This window comes from Bos mutus, chromosome 25 (genome assembly GCF_027580195.1).
Source record: "Bos mutus isolate GX-2022 chromosome 25, NWIPB_WYAK_1.1, whole genome shotgun sequence".
Taxonomy (NCBI): domain Eukaryota; kingdom Metazoa; phylum Chordata; class Mammalia; order Artiodactyla; family Bovidae; genus Bos; species Bos mutus.
In genome coordinates this window covers 39,892,398-39,920,009 of record NC_091641.1, presented here as the reverse complement: position 1 = coordinate 39,920,009, position 27,612 = coordinate 39,892,398, and the positions used below count along the sequence as shown (strand labels likewise).

Below are 27,612 nucleotides of genomic sequence, written 5' to 3'. Positions count from 1 at the left end.
CCGAGAACAGGGCGTCCAGGCATGGCACGCGCCCGGCGGAGGCTTGCGAACCCCTTTCGAACCCGACACCCGGCTCCACCGCGGCTCGCCCACGTCGGCGTCACCGGGCCACGCCGCGCCGGGCTCCGGCCGGAAGAGGGTACGGCCGGCCGCTTTTCCGGGCCGGAACTTCCGCCTCTCGCGTGACGCCGGGGTGGGCGCTTTACGAAGGCGGACCCGTGGGCGGGACAGAGCTCGGAGGATTGTATTAAAGACCGGACGCTTCCGGTGGCGAGGAGCTGTGGCGGGGCTTGCTGGGATCATGGCGGAGAATCACTGCGAGCTGCTGCCTCCGGCCCCGGGCGGCCTCGGGGCGGGGCTGGGGGGCGGCCTGTGCCGGCGCTGCAGCGCGGGGCTCGGCGCCTTGGCCCAGCGTCCCGGCAGCGTGTCCAAGTGGGTCCGGCTCAACGTCGGCGGCACCTACTTCCTCACCACTCGGCAGACGCTGTGCCGGGATCCGAAATCCTTCCTGTACCGTTTGTGCCAGGCCGACCCCGACCTGGACTCGGACAAGGTGAGGGCCGCGCGGGCCAGTCAGGAGAGTTCGGGTCGCCCTGGTCAGCGGCCCGCCGCACGCCCCCTGCCCCACGCTGAGGAGATCCGCCTCGGCTCCGATCCCCGCGTTCTCTGTCACCAGCTTGACCCAGGTCCGCGACTCCTTTTCTCGGGCCGGGAAAAGAGAGGATGGCGCTGTGGCGCCCACCACCCTCAAGGATCCCCTGCCCGTCCGCCTCTGGGTGCCTCTCTGTCTCGCCCTCTCTGCTCTTCTGTGGAGGAGGTTTTCCAGACCCCAGACTACTGTGGATCTACTTTCTTTCGTCCCTAGATTCTTTGGCCCCTGGTGCGAACACCTTCTCTTCTCCGTCCCGTGTACTTACTGGCCCTGGAATCTGAGAGCCCCGGTGTTCTCGTCTTCTCACGTTCCAGACGCTTGACTTAACGTTGGTGTGGGGGTTTACGCGGGTGGCCTCTCTTTCCCAGTGACTTGCATTTAGAGAGTTGGTGCTCCATGGTTTTCAGCCGCAACACGCACCCACTCAGCACTCCGAGAAAGTGCCGTCCATAGAGTGCTTTTTCAAAAGGAGGGTTGCTCATATTAAGGGATGGCTTAGGAGTGTTAAGGAAGGGCTAGATAGGAAATTTTTTTCAGTCTTCTAAGTAACCTAGTTTTCTTAGTGCCCTCTCCGAAGGATAGGAATCTCTAGATTGGTTTGCCGATTGTCTTTCATCAGATTAAATGCTCCTATGGTTGTGCAGAAACTATTGTGATGACTACATTTACAAGATTTGTGTGCCTGAAGGAGACTATCTCGAGCTGAACAGCATTGACACTCAGAAAAGGCACTTGGAAGAACAGTTTTTACCTATATTTTTCCTAGTCCACAAGTCTTATTCTAACTTTCCTGTCTTTCACTTGAGCCTACATAATTGCACTTGGCTTGGAGCCTTGCCAGCCCAGCATTTGCCAGGCCTAGGCTTCTCAGAAAGATTCATATCGTCTTCAGGATGCAAAGCCTGACCGACACCATCCTCTGTGTGGCATGACCTTATGATCAGGAAAGGAGAGCTTGAGTTACCACAAAACCACCAGTCATGGGTAGAAATCAGAGTTTGGGCTGCCAGCTCTCCGGTTCCCACCGCCCCACACACACCCTCCCCCGCGGCTGCCCAGCTGTTTCCATTGCGCATTTGACCAAGCTCTCTGCTCTCAGAGAATTGACCTCCCAGAAAATGACAGTCATCTCCAGGATAGAAATAGGCTTTTGTTAGCTGTGATTTTCCTTTTATAGTGTGGGTGTATGTTTTACTGTTTAAGCAGTGAGCCTTAGTGGTCATTCACTTGCATTTCTACTTGAGCCTTTCTGTTTTGTATGCTGAGGCCCATTTTTACATTGCTCTTGTCCATTGGGTTGTTTTGAGGCAGTGCTGTCTATTCAGCGCTGAGACAGTTGATTCAGGGCTGATTAACTATAGTTTGCCTGTTAAGTCAGTTTATCCCTTCATTTTAATATCTCAAGACTACTTAAAAAATTATACTTTATAGTAGTTTTTTGCAGGGGGTAATTTATCAGAGTATAAATTATATCTGTGTTACAGCTGCTCTTTTTCATCTATTTGTAAAGTTGGAATTCAGAACATGAAGGTAATGCAGCAGATACGGTTTCTGTCTCATGAAAGAGTTGATAGTAACTATGAGTTAGCTTTAGCCACAGATGTGAACTTGCCAGAAAGAGTAATGCTAATTCCCTTTAGTCATAGTAGTAGAGTGTTCTGCTTCAAATGACAAAATATATAAGGTCCTCATTCTCCTCAGTTTTCCCCGCTTTGGTTCTGATGAAAGAATGTCCCAGAGATTCACTCCTGGATAACGAAATCCTGAGTAAGGAGTCTGAGGTTGAGGGTGGAGGGAAAGGGCCTCATTTGGAAGAGTGGGATGCTAGCAGTTATCTGCTGGAAGAGAAAACAGGATGTGGATGCACGTGTAAAAATCTGCAAGCCCTGACCTCATAGTTAAGACTGATGGACGCACACCTCAAGGATATTCACAGGGCTGGACGCACCAACTGGAAGATTTCCTGCTGGGCACATTTCTCGTGTTTATTGAGCACTTGGGCTTGCAGAGTAGTGCTTGGGTCGTGTTTGGGTGGGGAGACTTAATGGGGAGGAGTTCCCAGACAAAGGCTGGAATCTTTCAGGAGCCTGATGGGTTCGGAGTTTGCTGGGAGAGTGCCTAGAGCTTGCTATTAAACACAGAATGTCTGGCAAGGACCTCTGTCGGGAAGCCTGGGGGGAAAGGTGGTGTCAGGAGATTTCTGTGGAGGAGTGCTTCGTTCAACAGCGGACAGCCAGGTTGTTAGGGGTGCGGGGAGCCAGGCTGTCTCTGGGCCCCGCTGCTCACTGCTCTCTCGCCTGCTGTTCTGACCTGGGCCCCCGGCGGCCGTGACGTTCTCTCTGCAGTTAGCCCCAGTGCGAGTTCTCACTTCCTCCTGGTGCTTCCCCAGCAGGGCCGGGGCTGCGCCCTTCATTTTGGCCTCTGTTCATCTGCTGTCCTGGGCCATTTTTCTCTGCCCTCTTCCATCAGGAACGGGCCAGGTGTAGCACCTCTTCCCGGAAGTGCTGTGCAAATACCCGGCATGTGATTCACTTGGGCTGTCTCTCTATTCCACGGTTCCTGGCCCAGTGGCATTGTTGAAAACAGGTTTGAGTTTGTTCAGAGTTAAGTCCGTCCCTGCTTCGGTGGGGAGATGCTTTAGGAATTAAAGGGAAACAGGAAATACTACTTGGTGGTTGGAAGCCACTCAGATTAAATAGGATTTGCAGGGGAGGGGCTTCATTCTCTGCCACTGAGCCAGGTCTGGAGAAAACTGCGTTTCTCATCAGCCTTTGCCCTTCAGCAGGGCCCTTGTCCTAGTTTTGGGGCTGCAGGTGTGGGGGCATCAGGTGGGTCTCTGAGAGGTGGGCCGTCAAGGTGTTCTGATGACATGCTGTATCCTACACAGGTCTTGGCCTGTGCTGACCCCCCAGGTGTTGGCTAGAGTTTCAGGATTAGAACGATAGTGAAAGGAGTTTCACAGACAGGGCTAAGTGATGGGGGTGTGGGTGGAAGGACTATCTTTTAAGCCGCTTGGCAGGAGAAGTGGGGATTACTTAGAGTGAAACGGCAGATTATGTTCTGTGTGACTAAGTCAGAGGCGAAAGGCTGTGAGCGTCGTAGCTCCACCGAGAGGGCTGGGGTGCTGGTGTGAGGCAGGAGCGGCGGTCCCCAGGGGCTGTGCATTTCATCTCACACTTTGCTTGAGTTCCGAGCGCGTCCTCAGCCCTAGCCCCGGGCCTGGCTCAGGCCCCTGGCGGGGGATGCCCCAGTGCAGGGGGTGGCTCACTCACTGAGGATGCCGCGGTCATCTCTTCACAAGGCCCCTTGGCCCTGACCAGCCCACGCGTCAGAGCAGGGACATCCTGAGAAAGGGCTTGCTTCTAGGGGAGAGCTGCTTCAGGCCAGCGGACTCGACTGCCAGCCATCCGAGGGTGGCCAGGAGGAAGTGGTCGTCTGCTGCAGAGCAGTTCCTCTTTCTGCCGACGGCTCGGGCGGCCTTCACTCACTCTTGGCCAGCGGGACAGTGACTGGCCTCGGTTTCCAGCAGCGGTCAGAAAGCTGTGGTCCACCTGCCTGTTTTGCAAACAGAGTTGTATGAGAACATAGAGATGGCCGGCTCGGGGCTTGGCCATGGCCGCATTCCCCTGGGGTGGCCGCGCTCGACTGCTTTCCGGAGGTGCCCGAGGACCGCAGTCACTGGGCCAACCATCTTTAAACGCGCTGACTCTGCCTGGTACCCAGGGCACAGTCTGCGCGGCCAGGACACCCGCAGGCCGCCTCGAGCACAGGACGCTTCCCAGGCCTCCGCTGGGCAGCTCTCCTCAGCCTGCAGAGCGCCCAGCACATTGTGGTCTAGAGTTGGTGGGCTGCGGGGCGTTTTTCACGGTGGCCCACTTAGACTCAGGCCTGACTTTGACTCCACCCACAACCCAACCTGCCCTGATGTGGGTTGGGTTCCTGGACCTCTCTGAGCCAGAGTCCCAGGGGAGTTTGAGGACCAGGGATGCGGGCGTCAGCTCCCCCGCCGGGTGCCCCACACTGCGTCAGCGTCAGCGCAGGAAATAGAGATGGCGCTCCCTGGGCTTTATTTACCTCCGCACTTTGTTTTTAGAAAGAATGTCCCAAGAATTTCTCACCTTTCGAACTTGTTTTTTGTTTCCATTTGTCACTTAGACACACTAACTCAACGCGTGCAAACTTCATGCCGCTGGCAGAGAGCCCCAGCTGTTGGGCCAGCCCCTTGGTGGAGGTGGGCACTGGGCCCTACAGACCCCCCTGCAGGCCTCCCAAGCTGCCAGTTCTCAGGACAGGCCCTGGGGGTCCGTTCCCAACACTGGGCATTGGGGCTGTACCATGGGGGAGGGACACGGGTTCCCTGCTTACAGGAAACGTGATGCCCTTCAGCTTGCAGGGCGCAGCTCCTCTGGGCCGTGTGCCTCTGGGACAGACTTCTGGCCTCAGGGAGGCTGTGTACCCTGCGTCTCTTATCAGGGTCCATTCTGGGGGGCTCTGGTGTCCTCGGGCTGGGCATCCAGGTTCCTGGCCGACTTTGCAAGTCAGGCTTGGCTAGGGCTGGCTCTGCCGCTGAATAGACCAAGGTGGGCTTCTCAAAGCAGTAAGGGAGAGGCAGGCAGGCCTCGGTGAGGACGGGGAGTTGGGCGAGGGTGCAGAGGAGCTGTGTGCCTGCCCTTCGGCCCGGCAAGAAGGGAGAGTGAACTCTGTACCGGCTCCACCAGCAGGACCGGGCTCAGAGGAGAACAGAGGCTGCCAGGAGCCAGCAAGGCGGTGCCGTGGGGGCCTCAGGAGCAGCGGGTGCGGCATGAGCCTGTGGTGGACATCCTGGCTGCAGTGTCCTGCCTGCCTGCTGTGACTGGCATCCAGGGGACTGGAAACTCCAGGCCTGAGGGGGCCTCGCCTCCAGGCTGGCAGAGGCGCTGGGGAGCTTTGTGCCAGGGACCCTGGGCCCTGTCTGCGGCTGCTTCTCTCCCGTGGTTCCTGCCTGTTTCCATCTCAGGTTGACCTCCTGGTTGCTCACGCTCTCTCTCCCCTCTCCCTCTCCCTCCCCTCTCTCTCCTCTCACTTTCTCTCTCTCTCTGTCCCCTCTCCTCTCTCTCTCTCCCCACCAAGATAAGCAGCGTGGCATCTGTAGGGGAATTCTGTGCAGGTGCTCTGTAACTGGACTGTCTGTAGGCAGGGAAGTACCTGAGTGGTCCGGACAGGTGGCTGCCCCCTTGCCTTTGACAGAAGTGTTCACGGCTGGTGGGTCTCCCCACGGTGTCCTGCTCACGACTGCCCCACACCTGGGTGCCTGGCCCCTGTCTCTGCACACAGTTGATACAGTGTCCGCTCCAAGCGGGCCCGGGTCCTGTGAGCCATCTCTGCTTGTTCAGGGAGCTTGGTGTGATTCCCCACACCCCCACCCCCGGTGGATTGGTTCTAAGAGAAGAACCAGGAGCCTCCTGTGGGGGTCCTATCACGCACCTGTGGTTTGCTTCTGAGTCAGCGTCACTGGAGTCGTGGGTGTCACCCTAGATTCTGTTCCTAAGCCACATGGTAGGACTGCGAGGCACCTGGGGTTGGGGGCCCAGGGCCCTGCTTCCCCTCCGTTCCCTGCGTGTGCCGCGGGGGTGCCCCTCCACGGTGCGCAGGGCGGCTTGCGGTCAGGGCTGCCGGCTCTCCCACGCTCGTGAGTGCAGCCGCTGCCCCTGCGGGCCTCTGCTCTCTGGCCTCCGTTTCCTCATTTGGAACTGGTAATGCCTCAGGCCTCTTCTAGGTCAGGGACTTGCCATACTGTAGAAAACTTAAGAGAAAAGCAGGCAGAGGTGAAGGTTTTAAGTGACATAGAATCCCTTAAGTGGGTAATTTCAGAGAGAAATGTCTTTCTAATTATGTTGCTTGCACATGTTTGTGCACAGATAACTCCACGCTTTTGCGTTTAGCTCTCAGATGGGGAATTTTGACAGCACACCTTGCGTTTAGCTGGGGACACTCAGCCCCCTTAACTTATAGCCTCCGGTGGCCGACAGCCACGATCACACTGTGTTTCCTGGTGTGTCTGCTGCAGTTGTGAAGGTGGCTGAGAGGAGCCGGGTACAGTGAGACGGAAACAGGATTCCTCTGTTTACAGTCTCGCCTGAGGGCCCGGCTTCTCCACCGCGTCCCTTATGGCCCTTTTCCTTTTTATGGCCCTGTGCATGGGCGGCTGCCTGCTCTGACCCACAGTGCTTGCTGGCAGGGCGTTCAAACCTGCCTGGACCATGCGGACCGGGCATGGGCGGGCAGGCGCGCTGCCCCCTAACCAGCACCAGGGGTTGGGGTGGGGGTGCATGGGGTGTCCCATCGGGATTCCCCTCCCTGCCTCCCTCCTCTGACTGCAGGTCAGGGGTCCCGTGGGTGCCTGTGGCATGGGCTTCTCCAGAGGAGGGACGCGGGCAGGGCACTCCTGGCTGTGGCCAGGGTGTTGCCTCTGTGGCCCAAGGCCCAGGTTCACTGTTCACTGGAGCCCTCGGCTCAGCCCCGGGCAGGGCGGGAGAGAGAGCAGACAGTGAGAGACGCCTGGTGGGCGTGGCCTCTGTTAAATATTCATGAGCAAGCTCAGCCGTTCTCTCTGTGCCTTTGGGTGGATGTATATTTCAAAGCCAGCACTGCGGAAGCAGGTCACACGCTAACTTGGCGAAAAGAGGGGATAGTCAATTTTTAAAAAGGTTTGTTGAGCAAGCAATCTTAATTCTGGCTCTTTTACAAAAAAATAAAACCCTCAAGCCTCACCACTATAAGAATGTGACACAGACTTGTTATATAAACTGAGGGCAGGAGAGAGATCCTCGAGTCTTCCTGCCTGTTGTCCGCCTGGCCAGGCCAGGCACACGTCACAAGCTCATCCTCCCGTGAGTTGGTGCCCGGCGGCATTCACCTGCTGCCAACTAGACAGCACAGAGACCGCCCTCCCTGTCCTGTGGCTCAGGTGAGCCCGAGGCTGCTGAATCTGGGACGAGGGGTCTTCTCTCTTTCTGTGCTCTGTTTTTATTTCTGCCTTAGGCTGGATGCCCCGGGGCCGCTTACACACAAACAGCGTGAGGGCCCAGGGCCCTGGCGACCCTGGGTGCAACCTAGTCACAGCCCAGGGCACGGCTGCCCTCGCCAGCACAGATGCGCTCCAGCAGCGTGGGCTCCAGCATGGGCTCAGTGCTGGGGGTGCGGCTTCTGCAGAGCTCCTGCCTGTGCGCCTCAAGTGAGCATGTGTGCTCTTCTGGGCAGGGGCCCGTGCGCCTTGGTAGAATGAGCACTTCCCCCACACTGCTGCTCGGCCTGTCCTGACTCTGGAGTCTCAACCTTGTTTCTTAAGGAAGCCCTTCCGATCAGAACAGGTGCTCGCAGAGAGACTGGGCCCAAGAGCTGTGTGGGGCCCACGAGGAGGCCGCCGAGAAGACTCCTCAGGTCCGTCCTGGAGAGGCGGGCTTGTCGCTGCCAGGAGCTGGCCACTTCCCTGCAGCATCTCAGGGTGCCTGGGGCCTGCACTTCCAGGGCCAGGTTGGGGGATTTCCCTCCCCGGAGTGGGTGCAGGGCCGGCGTGGCAGCCGCTGGACTGAGTGTCCCGCCCTCAGCTGGTGACGCTGCAGGGGAGACACATGGAGTGTCAGGGGCCCCTCTGAAGCCCACTCCGGCTGGCCCCAGCCCCTGGAGGCCAGCTCAGGCAGTGGGTCCTGGGACCCTGGGGAGCTGGCACATGTGCCCTGAGGGTGGGTAGGTGCCCAGCTCCGGGCAGCCGTGCTCTGGCATGGAGGCAGTCGAGATAGAAAACGGTAGAAGTACACGGAAGGCATGCATCCTCACATCCCCTGGTCCATCCCGGAGGCCGCCTTTGCTCCTCATGGACTCGACGGAAAACCCTTGAGGCCTCCAGATTTACTGCACGAAATTCCGGGCTCTATGCGCACGAGGGAGAAGGGGGCCCTCGCACAGCACGTTGCCTCACAGTTGAGAGTGGCTCTGGCACCCTTGGGCTCACCATGTCCAGGAGGCTCAGGGGCTTCTACTGCACCCCCTCCTACCGTGAGCACCCTGACGCTGCGCTGGAGACTCGGCCCGTCAGCCGCCCCTGCGTCCTCCATGGCCCTTGCCTCCAGGACCTAAGCCTCATCCCGGCAGGCACCTGCTGGACAGGGAGGCCAGCCCCACGCTTCCTAACTTAAGAGTCACCTGCTTGTCTCAGCGGAGTCCTGGGGCCATTGGCCCAGGTGCAGAGGGAAGGGGGCTCCTGTGAGGGGAGGAGCCGGCAGCCCTGCTGGATGGCAGCCTGGGCCAGGTCGCACTCAGCAGACCAGAGAGCAGTGGACACGGTGTCCTGGAAGAGGCGGGGCCATGGCCTTCTGTGGACCCCAGACTCTTGTTCTTGGCACAGACCCTGCCCCGCCTCTGCACCGAGGGCTGCCACAGGCCTCCACTGGTGCGCACATGAATGGGCACCACAGCCTCCCCTGTGCCAGGGCATGTGTGTCCACCTCCGTCAGCCACGCCTGGATGGCGCTGAGCTGACGCCAAAGGCCTGCCTCGGGCAGCGAGGCATCAGAAAGATACTGGCCCTGCAGGGGGGCAGGGCCCACCAGGTCCGGAGGGGCGCCTTCTGAAGACAGGCCCTGGAGACGCCGCCTATCGGGGAGGGGTCCTCAGTGGTCAGTCACGGGGAAGCTCTGTTCCCTGAGCCTGGGACCCCACCCCAGTCCTGCCCAGGGAGGAGCCCCGAAATGAGCAGGGCGGCCATCGGCCTCTGTGCCGGGGAGAGAGTGGGGTCACTAGAGGGCGGGCCTGACTGAGTGAAAGGTGATCCCGCCTCAGGAGTCCTGGGAGCTGAGCAGAGAGGTCTTGTGCATGGCACCCCTGCCTCTGAGTGGCGGTCACCTTGCTGCCACAGAGCTGAGACTCGGTTTCACCTGCAGTGGTGACGGGTCAGGGCCAGAAGCCGCGGGTGGCTGAGGTAGGCGAAGCTGCTTGGGGTCCCCTGAAGTGCCACAAGCGCTGACGCGCCAGTTGTGGGTGAGACCCCTCTAGCCGTGGCCTGGTGGCCAGCTGCAGAAACCACCCTGTTGTCTGGGCTCAGCTTGTCTCTTGCTCTCTGCAGGATGAAACAGGTGCCTACTTAATCGACAGAGACCCCACCTACTTTGGGCCCGTGCTGAACTACCTGAGACATGGGAAGCTGGTCATTAACAAAGACCTGGCAGAGGAAGGTGAGTCGGAGGGGGAGGGGCAGGCGGTGGGGGCCCTCCAACCCTGGGAGCGGAGCCCCACTCCTTCCCCAGCTCCCTCCCGAGCAGATGCTCGTCTCAGGCCCAGCCTGCCCGCTGGGGGCTGCGGCTCTCTCACTCCCTGTCCTTCGGGGAGGGCGGCTCTGGCTCGGGGCCCGCTGCTCTCTGGGGGTCCTGGCTGACACTGCCTGGGGGCCACGCCTCTCCTGGGGTCCCCGGGATCGCCCACCCTGGGTCTGCTCCCCTCCGGGGCAGCCCGGCCGCTGGCTCTGTGTTCTGCCCGTGTCTGCAGACACTGGCCATGCTCCGGCTCCTGGCATGGAGCCAGGTGTCCTGAGAGCCCAGGGCTCGGCCCCGTTTTGCTTGTTAAGCTGTGCCCACTCCCTCCTTCATTCTGGCCCATCTTGCTCCTGCGACCACCTGTCTGCATCTTTTTCTGCAGCATCTATTTAGTGTATACATGTGTGTTTTTGTCTGTTTTATGTGTGCATGGGCCTTGGGTTCACTGCGGGGCAGAGACAGCATTTATTTGATCTGGTGGAAATTAGTTATTTTTCTTTATCCTAGGGGTATTGGAGGAAGCGGAATTTTACAATATCACCTCACTAATAAAACTCGTCAAGGACAAAATTAGAGAGCGAGACAGCAAAACATCACAGGTGAGATGGGTGACTGGCACCAGAACCCTTCCGAGACCTGCTTGGTGACGTGGCTCACTCCCTTCTCCCAGCTGACCAGTTCCTCTGGAGCTGTCCTTGTGCCCTGCCTTGCCCTCCGGGCGCCTCTTGCAGTGCCTGCCAGCTGGCGCCCTGGCCAGTGAGGAGAGGCAGAGGACAAGCAAGAGGCCTCCATGGGCCTCTGTGTGTGTAGCCGTCTCGGGGCGGGTGTTGCAGGCAGAGCTCCGCAAGTGCAAAGGTCCTGTGGTGGCCAACTCCTTGGCCCACTTGGAAGGCTTGCGGGGAGCCTGGGGGAGCCGGCAGTGGGCTGGTGCTGATGGGGATGGGGGTGGGGGTGTAGGCAGAGCAGGCTTGGCTCTGATCGGGAAGGAAGGGCTCAGTGGACAGCTCTTGATGCTGACCCTGTCCTAAGGGCATGGAGTCCACATGGGACCTGTTTGCACTTGGCCACGGTCAGCCGTGCTGGAGCTGGCACGGGCACTCCACTGCCTGTTGGGCCAGTGCGTTTTGAGGCAGCTGTCTGACACCTTCCCCGAGGCAGGCTCCTGAGGGTCTCGGCAGTGGTCCTGTCGTGGTGCCAGGCTCTGCGGTGGCTGCAGAGTGCAGCCCCTGCCTGGGCCCCCACCCAGGGCTGCTGTGCACGCTTTCCCTGAGAGCCGGAGTTCCTAAGAGTCTCCACCCTCTCACCGCCCTGCCACTGCCTCCCAAGCCGGGCTTCCCCCCAGGGCCCTGCAGCCCCAGGGCTGGCACTCTTGGCCTCTCTGAAGAGCTTGCTGAGATCGGCCGTTCCAGGTGGCTGGTCAGGGACTGGGGGAGGGCAGGTGATGCGGCCACAGGCCCCACAGTCATCTCTGGCCAGTGTGCGGCCTGGTTCCCTGCTGCCAGCCCCCTCAAAGACAAAGCCCGTGACTGGGCCGTCGCACCCCCCACCCCGTGGGGACGTGGGCGAGGCCCGCACGGGTGGGGCAGCGCTCAGCGCCCTCCATGTGTCCCCAGTGAAGGCTCTTGGGCCGTGTGGGGACCAGAGCACTGGGGCTGCGACCCCGTCCCTGGGGTGGCGTCAGGGCAGAGCTCTGGCAGTGCGGCCCAGGCTGGGAGTGGAGCTGGGTGGAGTTTGGGGTGGGGGTGCGCAGACAGGAAGGCCCACGGGCTCCTGTCCGAGCCACGTGCTCAGCTGAGCGCTGTCTTCCGAGGGCGGGGCCCAGGCCAGTCCTGCTGCTGGGGTCAGACGCTTGGTAAGGCTCCTCAGGGCACAGGCAGGGCTGCCTTCATGTGTTTGCATCCAGCCACAGGTGTTCTCGGGTTTCAGGAACATGACTCATTTTATTTTGGAATTTAGAAATAGAAATATTTTTGGAGGCGGATGGGGAAGCAGAAGACAGTAGCTGTTCCAGCATGTTTGTTTTCTTTGGTGTTCCTGTGGGCGTCACGACCTGGGCTGAGAGGTGGGCGGGACCGTGGGCCTCCCCAGGGCCCGGGGCTGTCCCCGGCTTGGCCCCGGCGTGGGAACACTCCCCCGTGTCTGCTCTTGCAGGTGCCGCTGAAGCACGTGTACCGTGTCCTGCAGTGTCAAGAGGAGGAGCTCACGCAGATGGTCTCCACCATGTCCGATGGCTGGAAGTTCGAGCAGGTAAAGGCCTCTGAGCCTGCAGGGCAGTGAAGCTGCTGATTACCAAGGCCCTGCCCAGTGCTCAGGGCAGCCGGCCCCAGGGACCAGTAATGAGGCGTCAGGCGGCCTGCAGTTCCTGGAAGCTCGGTCCCCAGAGTGTCCCCCGCACCTCTCACCAGTAGCAACCTATGCCAGCCCAGGCTGGATCGTCGTGGGCGCGGGGCTGGTGGCGGCAGGAGTCGGTCTTAGGGTCCCACTGTCCAGTCTTCACTCCACAGTTATCTTTCCTCGTCCACTCACTTCTTTGTGGTACGACTGTTCCCTGGGCTTCTCTGTGGCATCTCTACATGTGTGCGTAGAGATGTGCTTGTGTGTGTATACGTGTGTCCTTGAGTATATACATGTGTGTGCTTCTGTGTGTACTTGTGTACCCGTGTGTGTACATGTGTGCACGTGTACACCTGTGTCCTTGTGTATATACACATGTGTGCATGTGTTTTTGTGTGCCTGTGTGTATATACGTGTGTGTGCTTATGTGTGTGCATGATTGTGTGTGCCCATGTGTATCTGTGTGCATGTGTGTACTTACGTGTGTATCTCTATGCGTGTGTGTATCTGTGTGTGTGCATGTGTGTACCTATGTGTGTTTCTGTGTGTGTGTACGTATGTGTGTATGTCTCTCTGTATGTGTGTATCTGTGTGTATGTGTCCGTTCTTATGTATATAGGTGTGTGTGTATATGTGCATATCTGTGTGTGTATGTTTATGTGTGTGTGTGTGTGTCCGTCCTTGTGTGTATAGGTGCGTGTGTGTATCTCTCTGTGTGTGTGCGTGTGTGTGTCCATCTGTGTGTGTATGTTTATCTGTGTGTATGTGTGTATATCTGTGTGTGTGTGTGTGTGTCCGTCCTTGTGTGTATAGGCGTATGTGTGTGTATATCTGTGTGTGTGTGTGTTCATCCGTGTGTGTGTGTGTATATCTGTGTGTGTATGTGTGTATATCTGTGTGTATGTGTGTTTGTCCTTGTGTGTATAGGTGTGTGTGTGTGTATCTGTGTGTGTCCATCCTTGTGTATATGGGGGGGGGGTGTGTGTGTATCTGTGTGTGTGTCCTCCACCCCCCACCCCCTGGCCTGTGTCCACCTCGGCCCCCCAGGCCGTTGGTGCTGCTGTAGGCACCAGGGCCCTTCCTGGGGGGCTGCCCGGCGGGCTCCTGCCCTGTCCTGCCCGTGACTGAGCAGCGCTGCTGACTCTGGCCCGACCCAGCCGCTCGCTTCATCAGCAGCGCCCTGGCCAGGACCACAGGGAGAAAGGACGAGAGCTGAGTCACTTCCTCCCACCCACCTGCTGCCCCGTCCAGAGCACTCTGACGGTCCCGCGGGCACATTGCCCCTCGTGCCAGGGGCCTGCAGTTCGTTACCTGGGGGCCTCTGCCCACGGCCAGGGTGTCCTGTGAGTAGCCGGCGCCCCCACAAGCTCAGTGTCCCTGTGCCTGTGTCTCAGGCTGAGACTCTGAGGTTTGACCTCACAACCCCATGACCCCGCTGGCCCCTCTGGCTCCTCAGAGTGTCCCCTGGAGTAGACTACCCAAGGGAGAAGTTAAAGGGCTCCCGGCATCTCTCCTGGTTAAGGTGACCCCTTTCGGGGGTATTTTGAAATAATCACACTGTTCTTGGTGCCCCTGTGAATCGTCATGAAAGGTGCCGGCTCAGCCCTCCTCAACCGCTCCTCGGTCAGCAGCCCCAGCGTGAGGAAGCCCCAGTCCTGGCTTCCCCGAGGGGCTCGCCCTCGAGTGTGCTCACGCACGTGTGCTCTGGCCCATGCTCACGGACAGGGCAGAGCACTGTAGCCCCCTCCTGGGCCCGGCTCTGAGGGGCCCCCAGCGCCCTGCCTGCTCGCTGCCAGCTCCAGCGCCACACTCCCCTTCCTGGTCACTGCTTGTCCCCTGTGGGCCCAGCCAGGACCCCCCAGAGGAGCTGGATGCGCAGCACAGGAGGCCCGTCCCGCATGGCTGTGTGTGTGTGTGTGTGTGTGTGTGTGTGTGTGTGTGTATGTGTGTATGCGCGTGCGCGCGCATGCATCTGAGCCTGAGCCTAGACGTTTGGAGACGGGGTTTTCAGTAAGTTCATAAAAAGTCTCTCGACTGAACCCTGTCCCTAGCTTCTTCGGCTGGGTGTCTCTGAAGACTTCCCTCCCGGTGGGCTGGTCCTGAGCTGGGGGCAGCTCTCAACCCATGTCCCACTGGCCCTCTCTCCCCCAGCTGGTCAGCATCGGCTCCTCCTACAACTATGGCAGCGAGGACCAGGCTGAGTTCCTGTGTGTGGTCTCCAAGGAGCTGCACAACTCGCCACACGGCCCCGCCAGCGAGCCCAGCGAGAAGGCCAAGGTGGGTGCACTGTGCCCGCTGCCCGCCGGGCTGGCTCCCTCCTTCCCGCGTCGCCACTCACCGTCGTCCCTGTGCTGCAGCCTCGCGGGCTTCGCGGCCGCCCGCTCACCCTGTGCATCTGCTCTGTTGTCCCTTATTTTCCCTAAGCATGTCGGAAGCGAAACTCGGGAACAGAGGGCGCAGACGTCCCTGGGCCGTGGGCCGTGGGGTTGCTGGACACCCAGGCCCCCGCCCTCACTGCCCCTGCCCACGGCCTGCTCCTGAAAGTGCCCTCCTTGGTGGGGGCTGCACTTCTCCTTGATGTTTTCCTGGGGACGGGACGTTGAGGCTGGAGGGCAGGGCCTCTGTCCCTGGTGTGGGGGTAGACGGGGCAGATCTGGTAGGTGTGTGATTCTTCAGCTCCACGGAGTACGCTCTTGGCGCGGCACCAGCCCCTCCCTGTGGGCCATCGGGCACTTCTCCCCAGAGCAGCTCAAGTGCGGCCACAGTGAAAACGGACGGGGTGGTCGCTACCCTTGCCTGGAGGTGACGGGCTCTAACGGCATGTCTTCTGGGCTCGTCCCGGGTCAGGACTCCAGATGTGTCTGTCCGTGCAGAGTCCAGCATCAGTATGGGCAGGACTTCCGAACCTGTGGGCCAAGCGGTGCCTGGACGACCCTGCAGCCAGCTCGGGGGGCCCAGGGCTCCGTGGCGGCCAGCCCGTGAGGCCAGGCCCACAGACGGCCCTGGGGGAGGCTCAGGTGCCCGTCAGAGGTGCTCTGAGGGGGTATGGGAAAGGCCTGAGTCGGAAGGGCTCTACCTGATGACGTAAAACTGGGGCTCCCCGGCCTTCCCCACACGCTTGCCCAGGGGCACCCTGTCTGCTCTGGGCCTAGAACTGTTGCTGTGAGCCTTTCAGGGTCTTCCTTGGAGGTGTAGGCTCGGGACGGACCACAGGGTCAGCACGCCCACAGTCCGTGGTGACCGTGCCCCTCCTCCTCCAGGGCTGCAGGCGCCTCCTCGCCAGGGCTCTACCAGGCTCCAGAGGTGAGGAGTGCTGATGCCCTGCCTGGGGTGGGGCTTCGGGCTCAGAGTCGGCCCACCTCCCCAGAGCCCCAGCCTCTAGAGGAGCCTCGTCTCCCTGAGTGTTTGCAGGGCTCTTTGTAAGTTGTCTATTTTTAGCAGCTTTTATTTCTGAACTTGAAAAATTCGCGTAGCCGAGCTCCCCAGGCAACCATCAGGCTCATCTCCCTCAGGTGCTTTTCAGCTGCGGGAGGACGCGTCTGTGCCGCCGGAGCTCCGGGCGTGACCCCAGATCCCTTTGCCAGTGGAAGCGCGGCCTTGTTTCTCCAGAAATACCTGGTCCTGGAGTGTGGTCACCACAGTAGCTTCTAAATGGGGGCGGTAGCAGAGGGGGCCTCAGAGCTATAGGAAGCCGTGGGCGCCAGGTGGGGTGTCGTCGGGGGCGCCTGTGTGTGGCCTGGTGGGAGCAGTGCCGTGAGTTCCGGGGGCCCCGTCATGATGCCCCTCCCTGGGCCGCGGCTGGAGCTGGCCTCCCCCACACACACGTCTCGGGGGAAGTGACCTGAGAGAGTGGGGGCGGGGCAGCCGGACAAGGGGCCCAGGTGCCGGGGTCAGGCATGCGTTGCACAGGAAGCTCAGAGCGGGTGTGGGGCGGAGGCCAGAAAGTGGGCCCCTGGAGTTCACAGAGGTGCCCCTGGGGCCACGGGGCCCTGCCCCCAGGCACGCACCCCCAACCTATGTCCAGCCAGTCTATGGGTCTTGGTTAGGTAGACATGATTGATCCATGGATCAGTGATCGATCGCCCATGTGCCTGATCGCAGCCTCCAGCCCCCTGGCCAGCTGACCCCACCGTGTGTCCTGGAGGTCATGGCCTCCCAGGAGCTGAAGGTAACGGCCAGGTTCTGGGCCTGGCCCAGTGCTTCACAACGTGGAGGGAAGGAGAACTCTGCAGCCTCAGGGACCCAGGGACAGCGTGGCTTGCTCCACTGTGACCAGCATGGCTGCTCCGAGGAGTCTGGCCCGTCTGGGTGGGCTCCCTTGCCCCCGCCCTGCCCGCACTGAAGGGTGGGCGCCCCCTGCCCCCCACCCCGCCTGCACTGACGCGCCCTCTCTTCTTCTCCTCCCTGCCGCCCGCCATGTGCTGAGCCAGAGTGACGACGAGGACACGGGTCCCGGTGACAGTGACTCAGATTAAGTGTAAATGTCACGGTGAGCCTGCCGCCCTCGAAACTGACCATGCGCCTGCGCCTCCTTGAGCCCCGCCTCCCACGCTGCGTCTGCCCCGCACCTGTAGTTGACAGAGGCCCTTCCGTGTTCAGTACCCGCGCCGATCTGTCCAGGAGCGGGGCTCTGTGTCCCCCGAAGGATGCCCGCGTTGGGGTGGGACCTTGACCAGGGCCCCCGGGTGCTGTGTGTATCTGCCTGGGGGTGCGGCTGGGCCTCGGGCCTGTGCCTCCCGGGGACACGCAGCCCCAGCTTCACGGTCTCCCCACCCTGTCCCAGCCACCCCCTGGCTCAGGGCTGAGGAGTCAGTGTTGTGCCTCGGAGGGTGGGCCCTGATGCCCTGCTCCCTGCGCCTCATGAGGCTTGCTGGTGGACAGGGGTCTGTGCCAACCCTCCGGTTGGCCATTTTGGGAGACCCTGGGGTGCCCCTCAGCCCTGCTGCTCATCAGGCCCCTGCTTCCTCCTGGCCAGAACCCGATCAGCAGGGAGCGCCAGGCTTGCCCCCTCGCATTGCCAGCGGAAGTGGAGCTCAGAGGGGCTGGGCGCCAGCGTCGCCCAGGGTCCCCCAAGCCCTGAGGTCTGGTCTGGGGGCATGGGCCAGGAATGGCTTCTTCGTTGTTACTGGTGGTTTTTCTGGTGGTTGTACGAGTACATAATATCCTCAGTGTGCCTCTTGACCTGGAGATTGTGCGGTGTCTGCCGCCTGGCCCTTTGAGCAAAGTCTGCAGGGCCTGGTCTGGGCCCGTGCAGCGCGGGCTCCAGCTGTCGTTTTAAACTTTGCAGCGGCCACGTGGACCAAGAAAAGGGACATGCGGAATAGATGCGATGACTGTTAGCTGTGACGGTCCTGACACTCGTTTCTCACTTCCCTCTTCTCAGCCTAAAGTCAGGCGTGCAGTTTGCGGGTAGGGCCCGCCTCAGCTTGGAGTGACCGCCCCTTTGGGCTCAGCTCAGCCTCAGCCCGGCCGGAGGTGAACCGCAATGGGGGTGCGGGAGCGCAGAGGAGCCAGCCTCCTGGAGGAGGCGGGGCTTCTATCAGCACCACCCCCGTTACGGCTGTCACGGGTGCCTGCAGGAGACCCTGACTCCGGGTGTGGATCGCTGGGGGTGCTGCCCTGGACCTGGACCGGCCCGGCCCTCGGGGGCCCTACCATGTACCGGGCTCCGCCTGCTCTGTTCCGCGAGCTGGCTCAGGCCTTCTTGCCAGCGGCGGCTGAGGTGAGAGCCCGTCTGGGTAGACGGGCTGTGCCCGCCACAGCTCCCAGGCGAGGTCTCTGCCCTCATGTGCAGACAATACTGGGGCTCCGGCTGCAGCGGGCTGCTCCCTCCCACACGGTCCCTCACTCCCAGCCCGCTCGACCTTCCCATGTCTCAGTCCTGCAATCTCAGATGCCCGCTGCCCTGCTGGACTCCATGGAGTGGGTGGCTCTCGGCCCCCCAGACTCCAGCTTTTCCTTCAGACTGCCATGGGGCCAGGGCCGCAGGCCCTCCTGAGATCGCCCCAGGTCTTATTCTCAGGCCACGTCCCCGTCCAGGCCTTTCCCAGTGAGCAGGCAAGTCCAACTTGGGGGCCTGCCCCGTCCAGCCTGAAGAGGGGCCCTCAGCCCGTTGCACCCCCAGCCTGGCAGAAGGTGCACCTCCCTGGCGGCTGGTGGTAGGCAGGGCAGGAGGGCGGCCTGGAGGCCTGGAGCTGTCGGACGCCATGGCAGGCGGGGGCTGTCGAGGTGGGCTGGACCTTCTCCTGAGTCACTGGAGCACGCCCGCGGGACGTGAGAGGCTGCCCCAGGCGGCTGTGCCGATGGGGAGCCCCTGGCCTTGAGACCGCAGTCTGCCCGTGCCCGCAGGGCCGCCCCTGACCAGCCTCCGTGTGAGCTCACCCTCCCAGGCGCGGCCCGAGCTCGGGGGGTCCAGGGCTCAGCACCTCTTCTCAGGGCCATATCTCTCTCAGCTCCGAAACACAAGTGGAAAGTGCCCCCAGGAGGCCTCTTTCGCTGCCAGTGAGGTCGCAAGGAAGGTCATCTTACTGCTCTGGCCTGGGCTGGGTCGGCCTGGCTGGGCAGTGGCCTTCTTGTCCTGGTACCTGGGGTCAGGGATGTGTCCCAGAGCCCTGTCTGGTTACAAGGAGGGAGCCGGCCCCCCAGGCCAAGGGTCTGGTTACAGAAGACAAGACTCAGCCAGGCAGTGTGTGGACGAGGGGGTGACAGGGCAGGCCTGGGGGGCCAGGTGGAGGGGTGTGGTTTGCAGTGGGGCATGGAAGGAAAATGAGGGCCGGTTGGGTGGGGGCCCTGGTCGCACACCTGTGTCTTCCACCTGGACCAAGCTGAGCTGGAGAGAAAATCAAGGTTTGGGGGCAGTTAACCCCTAGGTGGGCGCTGGCACCCTTGGGAGGGGGGAGCCTCCCACCCTTGGGAGGCCATTGCGGGAGATGCGGCTGGGGTCCTCTGGGCCTTGGTGAGGAACTGTCCCCCGGGGCCGCTCTGGTGAGTCTCAGGCGGCCCCGGAGGCGCCGTGGAGACAGGCCTGCGACTGCCTCGAGTGTGGTCACTCGGTGGTTTCCCGCAGCCTCCACGTGTCCATTGCTTCCCGGGCTGCAGCCCGCAACGCTGCCTTTCTGTTCACGGCCTGAGTCCTCACTGTCTGCCTTTGGCATTTTCAGATTTTGCAAGAACGGGGTTCGAGGATGTGAGGAACACACTGTTGAAGCTGAAGAGACGTTTTACCTTTTCCCAAGACGCAATGATCCGCCACGTCGAGGAAGCTTGGCCATGAGAAGAAACCTGCTTTTGACAATTTCTCTAGAGATCTGGGTGTGAATGCTTTTTTTGCCTCTGAGGTGGGTGGTGAGAGACGGGACCAGCTGTCCGAAGCCAGGCGTCACTGCTCGCAGGCAGCTCCTGCTGGGCGGGCATCTCTGCGGGACCTCCGCTCGGCTTCCCAAGTGCCGCTCGGGCCCGAGGCAGGGCTCCTGAACTGGCCCTTACATCACCGAAGATCATTTCAAGGACTGCGTTCTTGGTGCTACATAAACAGTCTGTAGTGGAGCCTGGGCCTTGCTGGTAGGAGGGTGGGCACAGTGCCCCGGGCTCTGGGTGCCCTCTGACCACCCTGGTCCTTGGGGCAGGGGGTCTGCTGTGCCTCCCAGACGTGACGGCTTGGTGGTCTCTCCCGGCCTCCGCATGTTCACTACTTCCTGGGCCTGACCCGGCCGGGCCGACCCAGGCTTCTCCGTTTGTAGTTTCCAGACGAGACCGTGGCGTCCTTTCTTTCCCCGTATGGACAGACTGCCAGTGCTTTCGCTTCCTAGAGACGCCTGAAAGTGCTGCTGCCTTTTGGGCGGACCTGTCCCCTCACTTAAAGGGAGGGACGAGTTTGCCTCGTCTGGCCCGCCCGGGGGCGCGGGGGCAGCCGGCGCCCCGCAGTGCCTTGCTCTCGCCTGGGCTGGAGGGCGGGGCGGGAGGCCTGTCCACAGGCTCCCGGAGCTGAGACTCCAGGCCACGCTGGAGGTCGGGTGTTGACAGCGCACACGGACAGCCTCTGCCGGCTCACGCGCTCGTATAACTATGCAGTTCTCTGACATTTCTGGGGCGCTGGGGAGGAGCCTGCATGGCCAGCCCCTGCCTGACGCTGGAGCTGCCGGATCGGATTCCTTTGAGGACGGCTGTCTGCGCGCTTTGAGAGCTGACCTTCCCCAGCGGGTCGGGGACCTGTGCCCCCCATCCCGTCCGGATGCCAACCTTCCTGGCTCCAGACGCTACCGGAGGCTTCTCGCCTGCCCCTCTTCTCCTTTGCCAATATTACCTGATGAACCAAGTTCTCCAGCACTAGGACTTACCTCCTTTTGTAAGGTCTCTTGTGCGTGGTTCAGCGTTTTTGGCTTCACACTGACCTTTCCATGGGCACACTCGGCCCCGAGACCCTCCCTCCCCTTGGAGCCTCGGGGATACCGTGGGGCGCCGCTGACTGCTTCGCGTCGTTTGATTTGTGACCTTGAGATAATAGATAGGCTTGTGGTTTGTTTGTTTTTTTAATTTAAAGATATTAAGACTTAATTCACTAAAATTTATTCTAAGGGGATATTTATACTTTTGTACTTTTTTAGGTATCCGTATTTTATCACCTTACAGTTTAATGCCTAAGTTTCCCCTGAAAATAGCAAATAAAATTGTGTATTTATGACTGAGCAGAACAGCTGTTAGTGTCTTAAAGTGTACGGAAGAGCCGCTGCCGTGGAAGCACCACCTTGGGCTCATGGCAGCTCTGCTGGCTGCCTGGGTCCCTGTCCAGTCTGACCCCCACCCCACGGCCCGGCCAGCCCTCGCCGCCTCACCTGGTTCTTGTGGAATCGTTTAAAAAGTGCCGATGCCACACTGAGTCAAGCATGTGCGCGTGTCTCTCCCTGGCTGGAAGCACCAGCTTCAGAGACATTTGCCTGAAGTTCCCTGGGTGTGCCCCCCAACAGGCTCTCCGGCTCCCCCTGGTGGCGGCTCCTCAGGCTTTGGGGGGGTTCCCTGGACAGCTGCCCCGGCTGGGCTAGGACGTCTGTGACCCTGAGAGGCTGGTCTCACCAGCTGCCTGTCGTGTTTCCAGCACGCACTCAGCTCTAGTGGGAATTCTCTGCCAGAGGGTGGGAGTGGGGCTCCAGGCGTGCCCTGTACAGCGGGGCACATGGGGAGGACTTAAGATTCTCCAAGGAGTTTGCTTTCTGCAAGGAGACTAAACGTGGCACCTCCCAGCTGCCTGAGGCCGACAGCAAAGCTGGACCTGCCTCCAGGCCCCCCTGCCCCACGGGCTCTTGGAGATGCCCCAGAGCAGCTGGTCTTGCAACGCGTGCCTGTCTCCTGTCTGAGCACAGGGCCAAGAGGAGATGGCGGTCCAGTCTGGGGCCTGCGGTCAGGGGCCCGTGCTGGGTCCTCAGGACGGGGTGGGGCAGTTGGGGGCACGCTGCCACCCACACTTCACAGCTCTGAGCTCACTGTGAACGGCGTCAATAAAGTCTCTCCCCCTCCCGTCTCCTTGAGTGTCTGCCTGGGTCTGGGTGGGGCCAGTGTCTGGGAGCCCAGGCCGTGGGGGACCTGCCCTGGAGTCGCAGGGCCACCCCCTGGGCCCACCGAGGACCGCAGCCTTGCCCCTCCAGCCTGGTGCGGGGGGCACCCGGGTGCTTAGCTGTCCTGACATCTGTGCCCCTCCTCCCCTAGGACCACTGGACCCTGAGCACACCCCCGCCCCGTGGCAGAGGCAGGAGGTTGGTGAGGTAAAGGAGACCCCAGGGCCCCCAGAAAGCTGGGATAGCAGGCAGGGGGAGGCGGAGACGGGGTGGCAGGACTTCCAAGGGGAGCCTGGTGCTCCCCGATCCCCACATGGCCCTACCCTGGCCTCTCTCCACAGAGCTGGCAGGTGGGCTGCCCCACCCTCCTCTGACCCCACCATGGCAGGACCTGGAGTCTACTCTCCCGGGCAGGGTGGCCTCTCCACGGCGGCAGGACCTAGGCTAGCCCCTGCTCCCAGCACCTGGGGCTGTACTCAGGACGCCCACAGCCTTGCCTTCCCCCCCACCTCCCTGTCAGGCCTCGTTGCACCTGCTGCCCCACCCCACTTCCCCCGAGGCCTCAGAGCCCATGTCTGCTCTGGAGAAGGAGCTCGCAGACGGCCCGGGGCCGCTCCCCGGGGCCACTGGGCAGCGCTCCCTGCCCGCCAAGAGCACGCCTGGGCAGAGGAGCGGACAGGAACGTGGTGTGTTTTCCTGCCTCCGTCCCCAGGGTCGGGCCGCAGCCGGTGCCTGCTAAGTGCTTACGGGTTCGTTCCATAAACAGCCAGGCCTGCGTTCCCCCAGCACCGGCCGAGCCAGCTGGGCCCATGCACGTGCTTGCATGTGTGTTTCTCTGTGCGTGAGTGTGCACGTGTGTGCGTGTACACGTGAATGTGAACTGGTGTGTGCACGTGGGTGCACGTGTATTGTGTGGGCACTTGGGCATATGTGTGCAGCGTGCAAGGCCCAGGCCTCCCAGGACTCTCGTCCACCCATGTTCACTGAGCAGGGCGAGAAGCTGCTGCCTTTCGGGAATCGGCCAACACCAGGGAGTGGACTGGCTGGCTGCAGGCCTGCTGTGGACACACAGGCCAGGCAGAGAACCCGGGGCGGCCTCCGGGGACAGCCTTACCGTCGCGGCCGTGATGGGGTCGGAGTGAGCTGCGGGCCTGAGCTCTGCGCCTGCTGGATTCCCTGGCCGGGAGGGAGTGGGGTGGGGTGGCTGGTGGGACAAGGGGCGGGAGGGGCAGTGAAACGGGCAGGGGTGCTGTGGCAGGGAATCCCCAGGGATCCTCGCAGAAACCATGAACCACTCCGGCAAACAATCTGAATCCTAAACATGGAGCAAGGGGGAGAAGGGGGTCCCAGCCAAGGGAGCTGTTGAGGCCTGTCTCCTGGGGGCCTGGCCCACCGACCTCCATGCCCCCCCCCTCCGTGGCCTGGGCCTCCCTCTTCTGTGTGACACCATCCGAGCCTGGCCAGCAGTGTGTGGACTCCAGGAGGGCCCTGCCCACCCCTGCATCCTTGGGTCTGGGGGCGGTTAAGCCTGCTGGGCTGTTGGGTCTGCAGGGTCCCCGGGCGCTTCCAGGTGGGTGTGGGGCCTTGCCTGACGTACACTCGGGCGAGTTTACCAACCACGCCGTGACCCGGGAAGCTGGTGGAGGTGCTGCCCAGGGTCACAGGAGACAAACGGGCTCAGAGGGGCCAGTGGCTTGTCCAACATCTCCCAGCTGGTGTGGACCCCAACTCCAGCCCCCCACCCCCCAAAACTTCAGATTCAGGTTGACACGGAGGGAGGGAGGGCGTGGAGGAAAGGAAACTGGGGTTCAAGGGGCCCTGGGGCGCCAGGAGCAGCCCCCTGTCTTAGCCTTAGTGCGTCACCAAGGGAAGTTGTTGGGCGAGTCCAACAGGCAGTGGGGGTTGCTCCCCGATGCCCTGCAGAGCCCCCCTCCTCCAAAGCTCTGCTGGGCCCCCCTGCCAGTGTCGGTCACCCCCAGTGCCATCCCTGGGTACCCGTGGGTGACACATGGTGACAACCAGGTTGGCAAGGACACAGGCGGGGGGGAAGCGGGGAGGCCGCCTGTGTGGGGCTGGGTGACATCCAGCTTTCAGTGTGGAGCCTCGCCCCCACACCCCTCCCTAGCACCAGACGCCCTGCCCCGAGGGGCCACACCCAGGCAGCCAGCCCTGAGGTTGGGTCTTTATTGGAGAGTGAACATAAATAAAAATAAGTGGGAACTTGAGAGGAGGGGGAACTGGAGGGCTATTTACAAATGTACACCTTGGACCTGGGCGGCCGCTGCCCACCAGCCCGAGCAAGGCTCAGAACAAGGCGAGCAGGGCTGCGAGGACCAGGACGGCTTAGGCGGCCGGGTAGCGTGCGGAGTTCCGACCAAGGGGCTGCCGGGTCCGGGGGTCCCGCTTCTGGGCACTGCCTGGCCCTGCCCGCTGGAACTGCAGCTCTGGGATGATCCGGTGGATCCAGTCGTGGTGGGAGGTGAGCCGGATGTAGACACCTGGGCGGTTCCGCCGGGCGCAGCCCTCGCCCCAGCTGATCACCCCTGCCTGCAGCCACACCTGGCCCACGAGGCACACCAGGGGGCCCCCGGAATCTCCCTGCGGCCGAAGCAGAGGTACCTGTGTCAGCGCACGCGGGCCAGAGAGCCGGGCTCCGCAGCTGCACGGCTGAGTGCCCGCGCCTGTCTCTCCCTTCGCTCGTCTCTGCCCAGGACACCCCAGCCCCTGCAGCCCTTCCTTTCCAGCCTGGAGTGCCCATTTCTCTAGCATTGCCACACTACCCACCCTGAATCACCTCAGAGAAGTGTCTTAAAGATGCAGCTTCCTGAGTCCCGCCACACACCCACTGGCTGACTCCCCCAGGTAGAACCCAGGAACCTGCTTTCCCAGCTGGTCAAATGCATAGCTCTGGTCTGGGCCCTGCAGGTCCACCTCCTGGGCCTTGTCCCTTGTCCCAGGTGGGCTGGTTTCCGCCTGGGGCCCAGGCACTAGGGCTCAGCCTCGGCCCACCCCGCCCCAGTGCCCACCTTGCAGGCGTCCCTCTTGCCCTCAGCGAAGCCCGCACACAGCATGTCGTCCTTGATGGTTCTGGGCTGGAAGCCGGACTCTGCATCCTTGCTGTAGAGCAGGTTGCACTTGGGCGTGCTGATGATGGGCACGGCAAGCTTCTGCAGGGTCCGGGGTTTAGGCAGGCTGTCTGCGGAGGGGAGATACCAGGTGCGGCTCAGGGGACAGTCTCACCGAGGGCCCCAGGCCCTGGTTCTCAAGAACCGCAGCTCCATCCCACCTGCTTTTCTCTTGTGTTTTTAGATCTTCTCTTCTGGCTGGAGGCTTTGTAGGACAGAGTTCCTTCTTCCCACCCCTCACCACCAGGCTGGGCTCTTTCTGTTCCCTGTGGCCCCTGCTCCTGTGTCTGCTGCCCTTTCCCATACCTACTCCACCCATTTGAGTAGAGATCTTGTGGGCCTTCCTGGTGGCTCAGACGGTAAAGAATCTATCTGCAGTGCGGGAGACCAGGGTTCGATCCCTGGGTTGGGAAGATCCCCTGGAGAAGGGAATGGCTACCCACTCCAGTATTCTTTCCTGGAGAACCCCGTGGACAGAGGAGCCTGGCGGGCTACAGTCCATGGGGTCACAGAGCCAGACACGACTGAGCGACTAACACACGTGCGGCAGTTTGAACAGAAGATGGTTGGTTCAGGGCGGCCCCCAGGCTGCCTTCTCTAGGCCCGCCACCTGTTCTCTCCCTGCCCTGCCCTTAGTACCTTGTTCACTGGGGGTGCCCCAGCCGGTGACCCAGCACTTCATGCCCGACTCAAAGACGACTGAGGGGTCAGGCACACACACGGGGAGGATGTAGTTGGTGAAGGTCACAGGTGCCTCCAACTCCACCAGGGCCACGTCGGCGCTAGAGGCCATGCCTTGGTACTGGGGGTTGCTCTCGACCCGCTTCACCCGGGCATACACGGCGTGTGGCCCTGGCCTCGCCAGCTGCAGCACCCCCAGCAGGACCTGGTACAGGGATGTTTCAGAGGTGCTGGTGGGAGAGTAGAGACCCGGTGTGAGGCGGCCTGGGAGGCGTCAGCGGAAGTTAAGTGGAGATGAGAAGTAGGGAGGAGTCGGACTTCCTCCCCGCTCCCCAGGATGCTGACAGCTCAGTCTACACTTTGTCTTCCGGAGCACACTCTCCAGGGGGGTGTACTAAGAGATGAGGTGGGAAAGGGTGTAAACCCCAAGCAGCTTTAAATTCCCAGCTCCACCCTGGCCAGCCCAGCCACCTCGCGCAAGTCACCCAGCAAGTTCTCTGTGACTCCGTTTCCTTGTCTGTAAAATGGGGACAGTAACAGTCCCCACCTGAAAGGCTGTCTGTGGGGGTCGAAGGAGATGATCACCCACCGGGGCCCAGCCTGAGGCAAGTGACCTGCTCACTCTGAGCCTGGATTTCTGAACTTGAGATGTGAGGTTTTAGAATTGCAAGAGCTGTGGCATGGAGAGAGCTGAGATGCCTAGGCAGCCCTGAAGGCTTGGGACCAGGCAGGTCATGGTGTGGAAGCAGGGTTTGGGTGGCTTGGTCCTTTGGTTAGGGCCAGTGTAGGTGACCTCAGAGTGAGGAGGAGGAATGGCCATTCTGCTTCGTCCACCTGTGCCCAGAGCCCCAATCAGGAAGGGAGTGTCTGGATTTGAGGTGTGGGAGGAGACAAGGAAGAGAGGCAGGCAACAGGAGGACCCTGCGGCCAGCAGCAGGGGCGGCCTGTCTGGGAAAGCACCTCACTGTGAGCCCCCCGGGGGAAATGGACCCCTCCCAGCTGGGCTGGGGGCAGCAAGAGCCCGGAAGCAGGGGCTGCTGCTGGAAGCTGGCCCCGAGGCTGGACCCAAAGGGAGCCCTGGCAGGGAAGGCTCAGATGACGCAGACGCAGCCTCTCTCGGGCCGTGGGGGCCCGGCCTGGGCACCCCGCACCGCCGTTGTCCGCGGGCCGGCGCTGTCCGCGGTGCTGAAGCCCGGCGTTTGCGGACGGCGCGTGGGGAGGGGGCGGTTCCGTCGCACGATCTGTGCCCCCGGAGCGGAGTGCAGGGCGCAGTCGACTCACTTGGAGAAGCAGTGCGCGGCGGTGAGGACCCACCGGTCCGTGATGAGGCTGCCCCCGCAGAAGTGGCTTCCGTTTCGCTGAATGCTGACCTGCCAGGGCCACTCGCCCTCCAAGGCATTCTGCCCGCCCACCATCCGGTTCAGCATCCGCGGGCGGCCGCAGGCTGGGGGAACAGAGCCGAGGCGGGGGTGGGGGGCGCTCCCTGGAGGCCCATCCCCTCAGGTGTGATTCCCACCCCCAAACCCACACTCAAGCTTTCTTATCCTGTTCACTCCCTGGCTTTCCTGTCCCTGACCCACTCCAGGACCTTAGGCCTGAGTCGGAGGCCTGGGCATCAGTCAGCCTCCGACAGTGGGTTGTGGGCCCCTTGCCCCTCACCTGTGACACCTGACCCTCTGGGTGGTGGGGGTGAGATAACACGGTTAAGGTCTTACCCCACACCCCCGGCCTGACAAATGGGCTCCCGGACCTTCCCCTTCCACCCCGCAACTCCTGTCTAGGCTCCCCAGTTTTCCCCACTGTGGGATTCCCGTGCTGGGCCCATTCATTATGGGTCTCACCGGGGAGGGGGTCCTGGCCAGTCTCGGAGATCTCAACCAAGCCCACTCCTGTCCCCCTACCCGAAGGCCTTGAATGCTTACCGTTCAGTGCCTCGCCTCCCCGAGTCCCTGAAAATGAGAAAAAAGAGGGTGATCAGCCAACTT

General features: G+C 61.5%; 2 protein-coding genes across 3 annotated transcripts; one reads left to right on the top strand and one right to left on the bottom strand.

Moving 5' to 3' along the window:
- The first annotated feature begins 249 nt into the window (after window positions 1-249).
- On the top strand, window positions 250-20,979 carry KCTD5 (potassium channel tetramerization domain containing 5). 2 transcript variants are annotated; one of them, XM_070362483.1, is made up of 7 exons: window positions 250-553; window positions 9,753-9,861; window positions 10,447-10,538; window positions 12,091-12,186; window positions 14,425-14,550; window positions 16,704-16,762; window positions 19,434-20,979. In XM_070362483.1, the coding sequence occupies exons 1-6, from the start codon at window positions 302-304 to the stop codon at window positions 16,746-16,748; spliced, it is 720 nt and encodes a 239-aa protein (XP_070218584.1). In that variant the 5' UTR covers window positions 250-301; the 3' UTR covers window positions 16,749-16,762; window positions 19,434-20,979. The 2 variants fall into 2 exon arrangements, with proteins under 2 accessions (XP_070218584.1, XP_005886860.2); XM_005886798.3 differs by lacking the exon at window positions 16,704-16,762 and having other exon boundaries at window positions 251-553; window positions 19,434-20,977.
- A 3,111-nt stretch (window positions 20,980-24,090) lies between these two features.
- On the bottom strand, window positions 24,091-27,053 carry PRSS27 (serine protease 27). The gene is made up of 4 exons (XM_005886797.3): window positions 26,909-27,053; window positions 25,586-25,857; window positions 24,848-25,017; window positions 24,091-24,419 (listed from the first exon to the last, which is right to left on the bottom strand). The coding sequence occupies exons 1-4, from the start codon at window positions 27,040-27,042 to the stop codon at window positions 24,165-24,167; spliced, it is 831 nt and encodes a 276-aa protein (XP_005886859.2). The 5' UTR covers window positions 27,043-27,053; the 3' UTR covers window positions 24,091-24,164.
- Window positions 27,054-27,612: the final 559 nt, after the last annotated feature.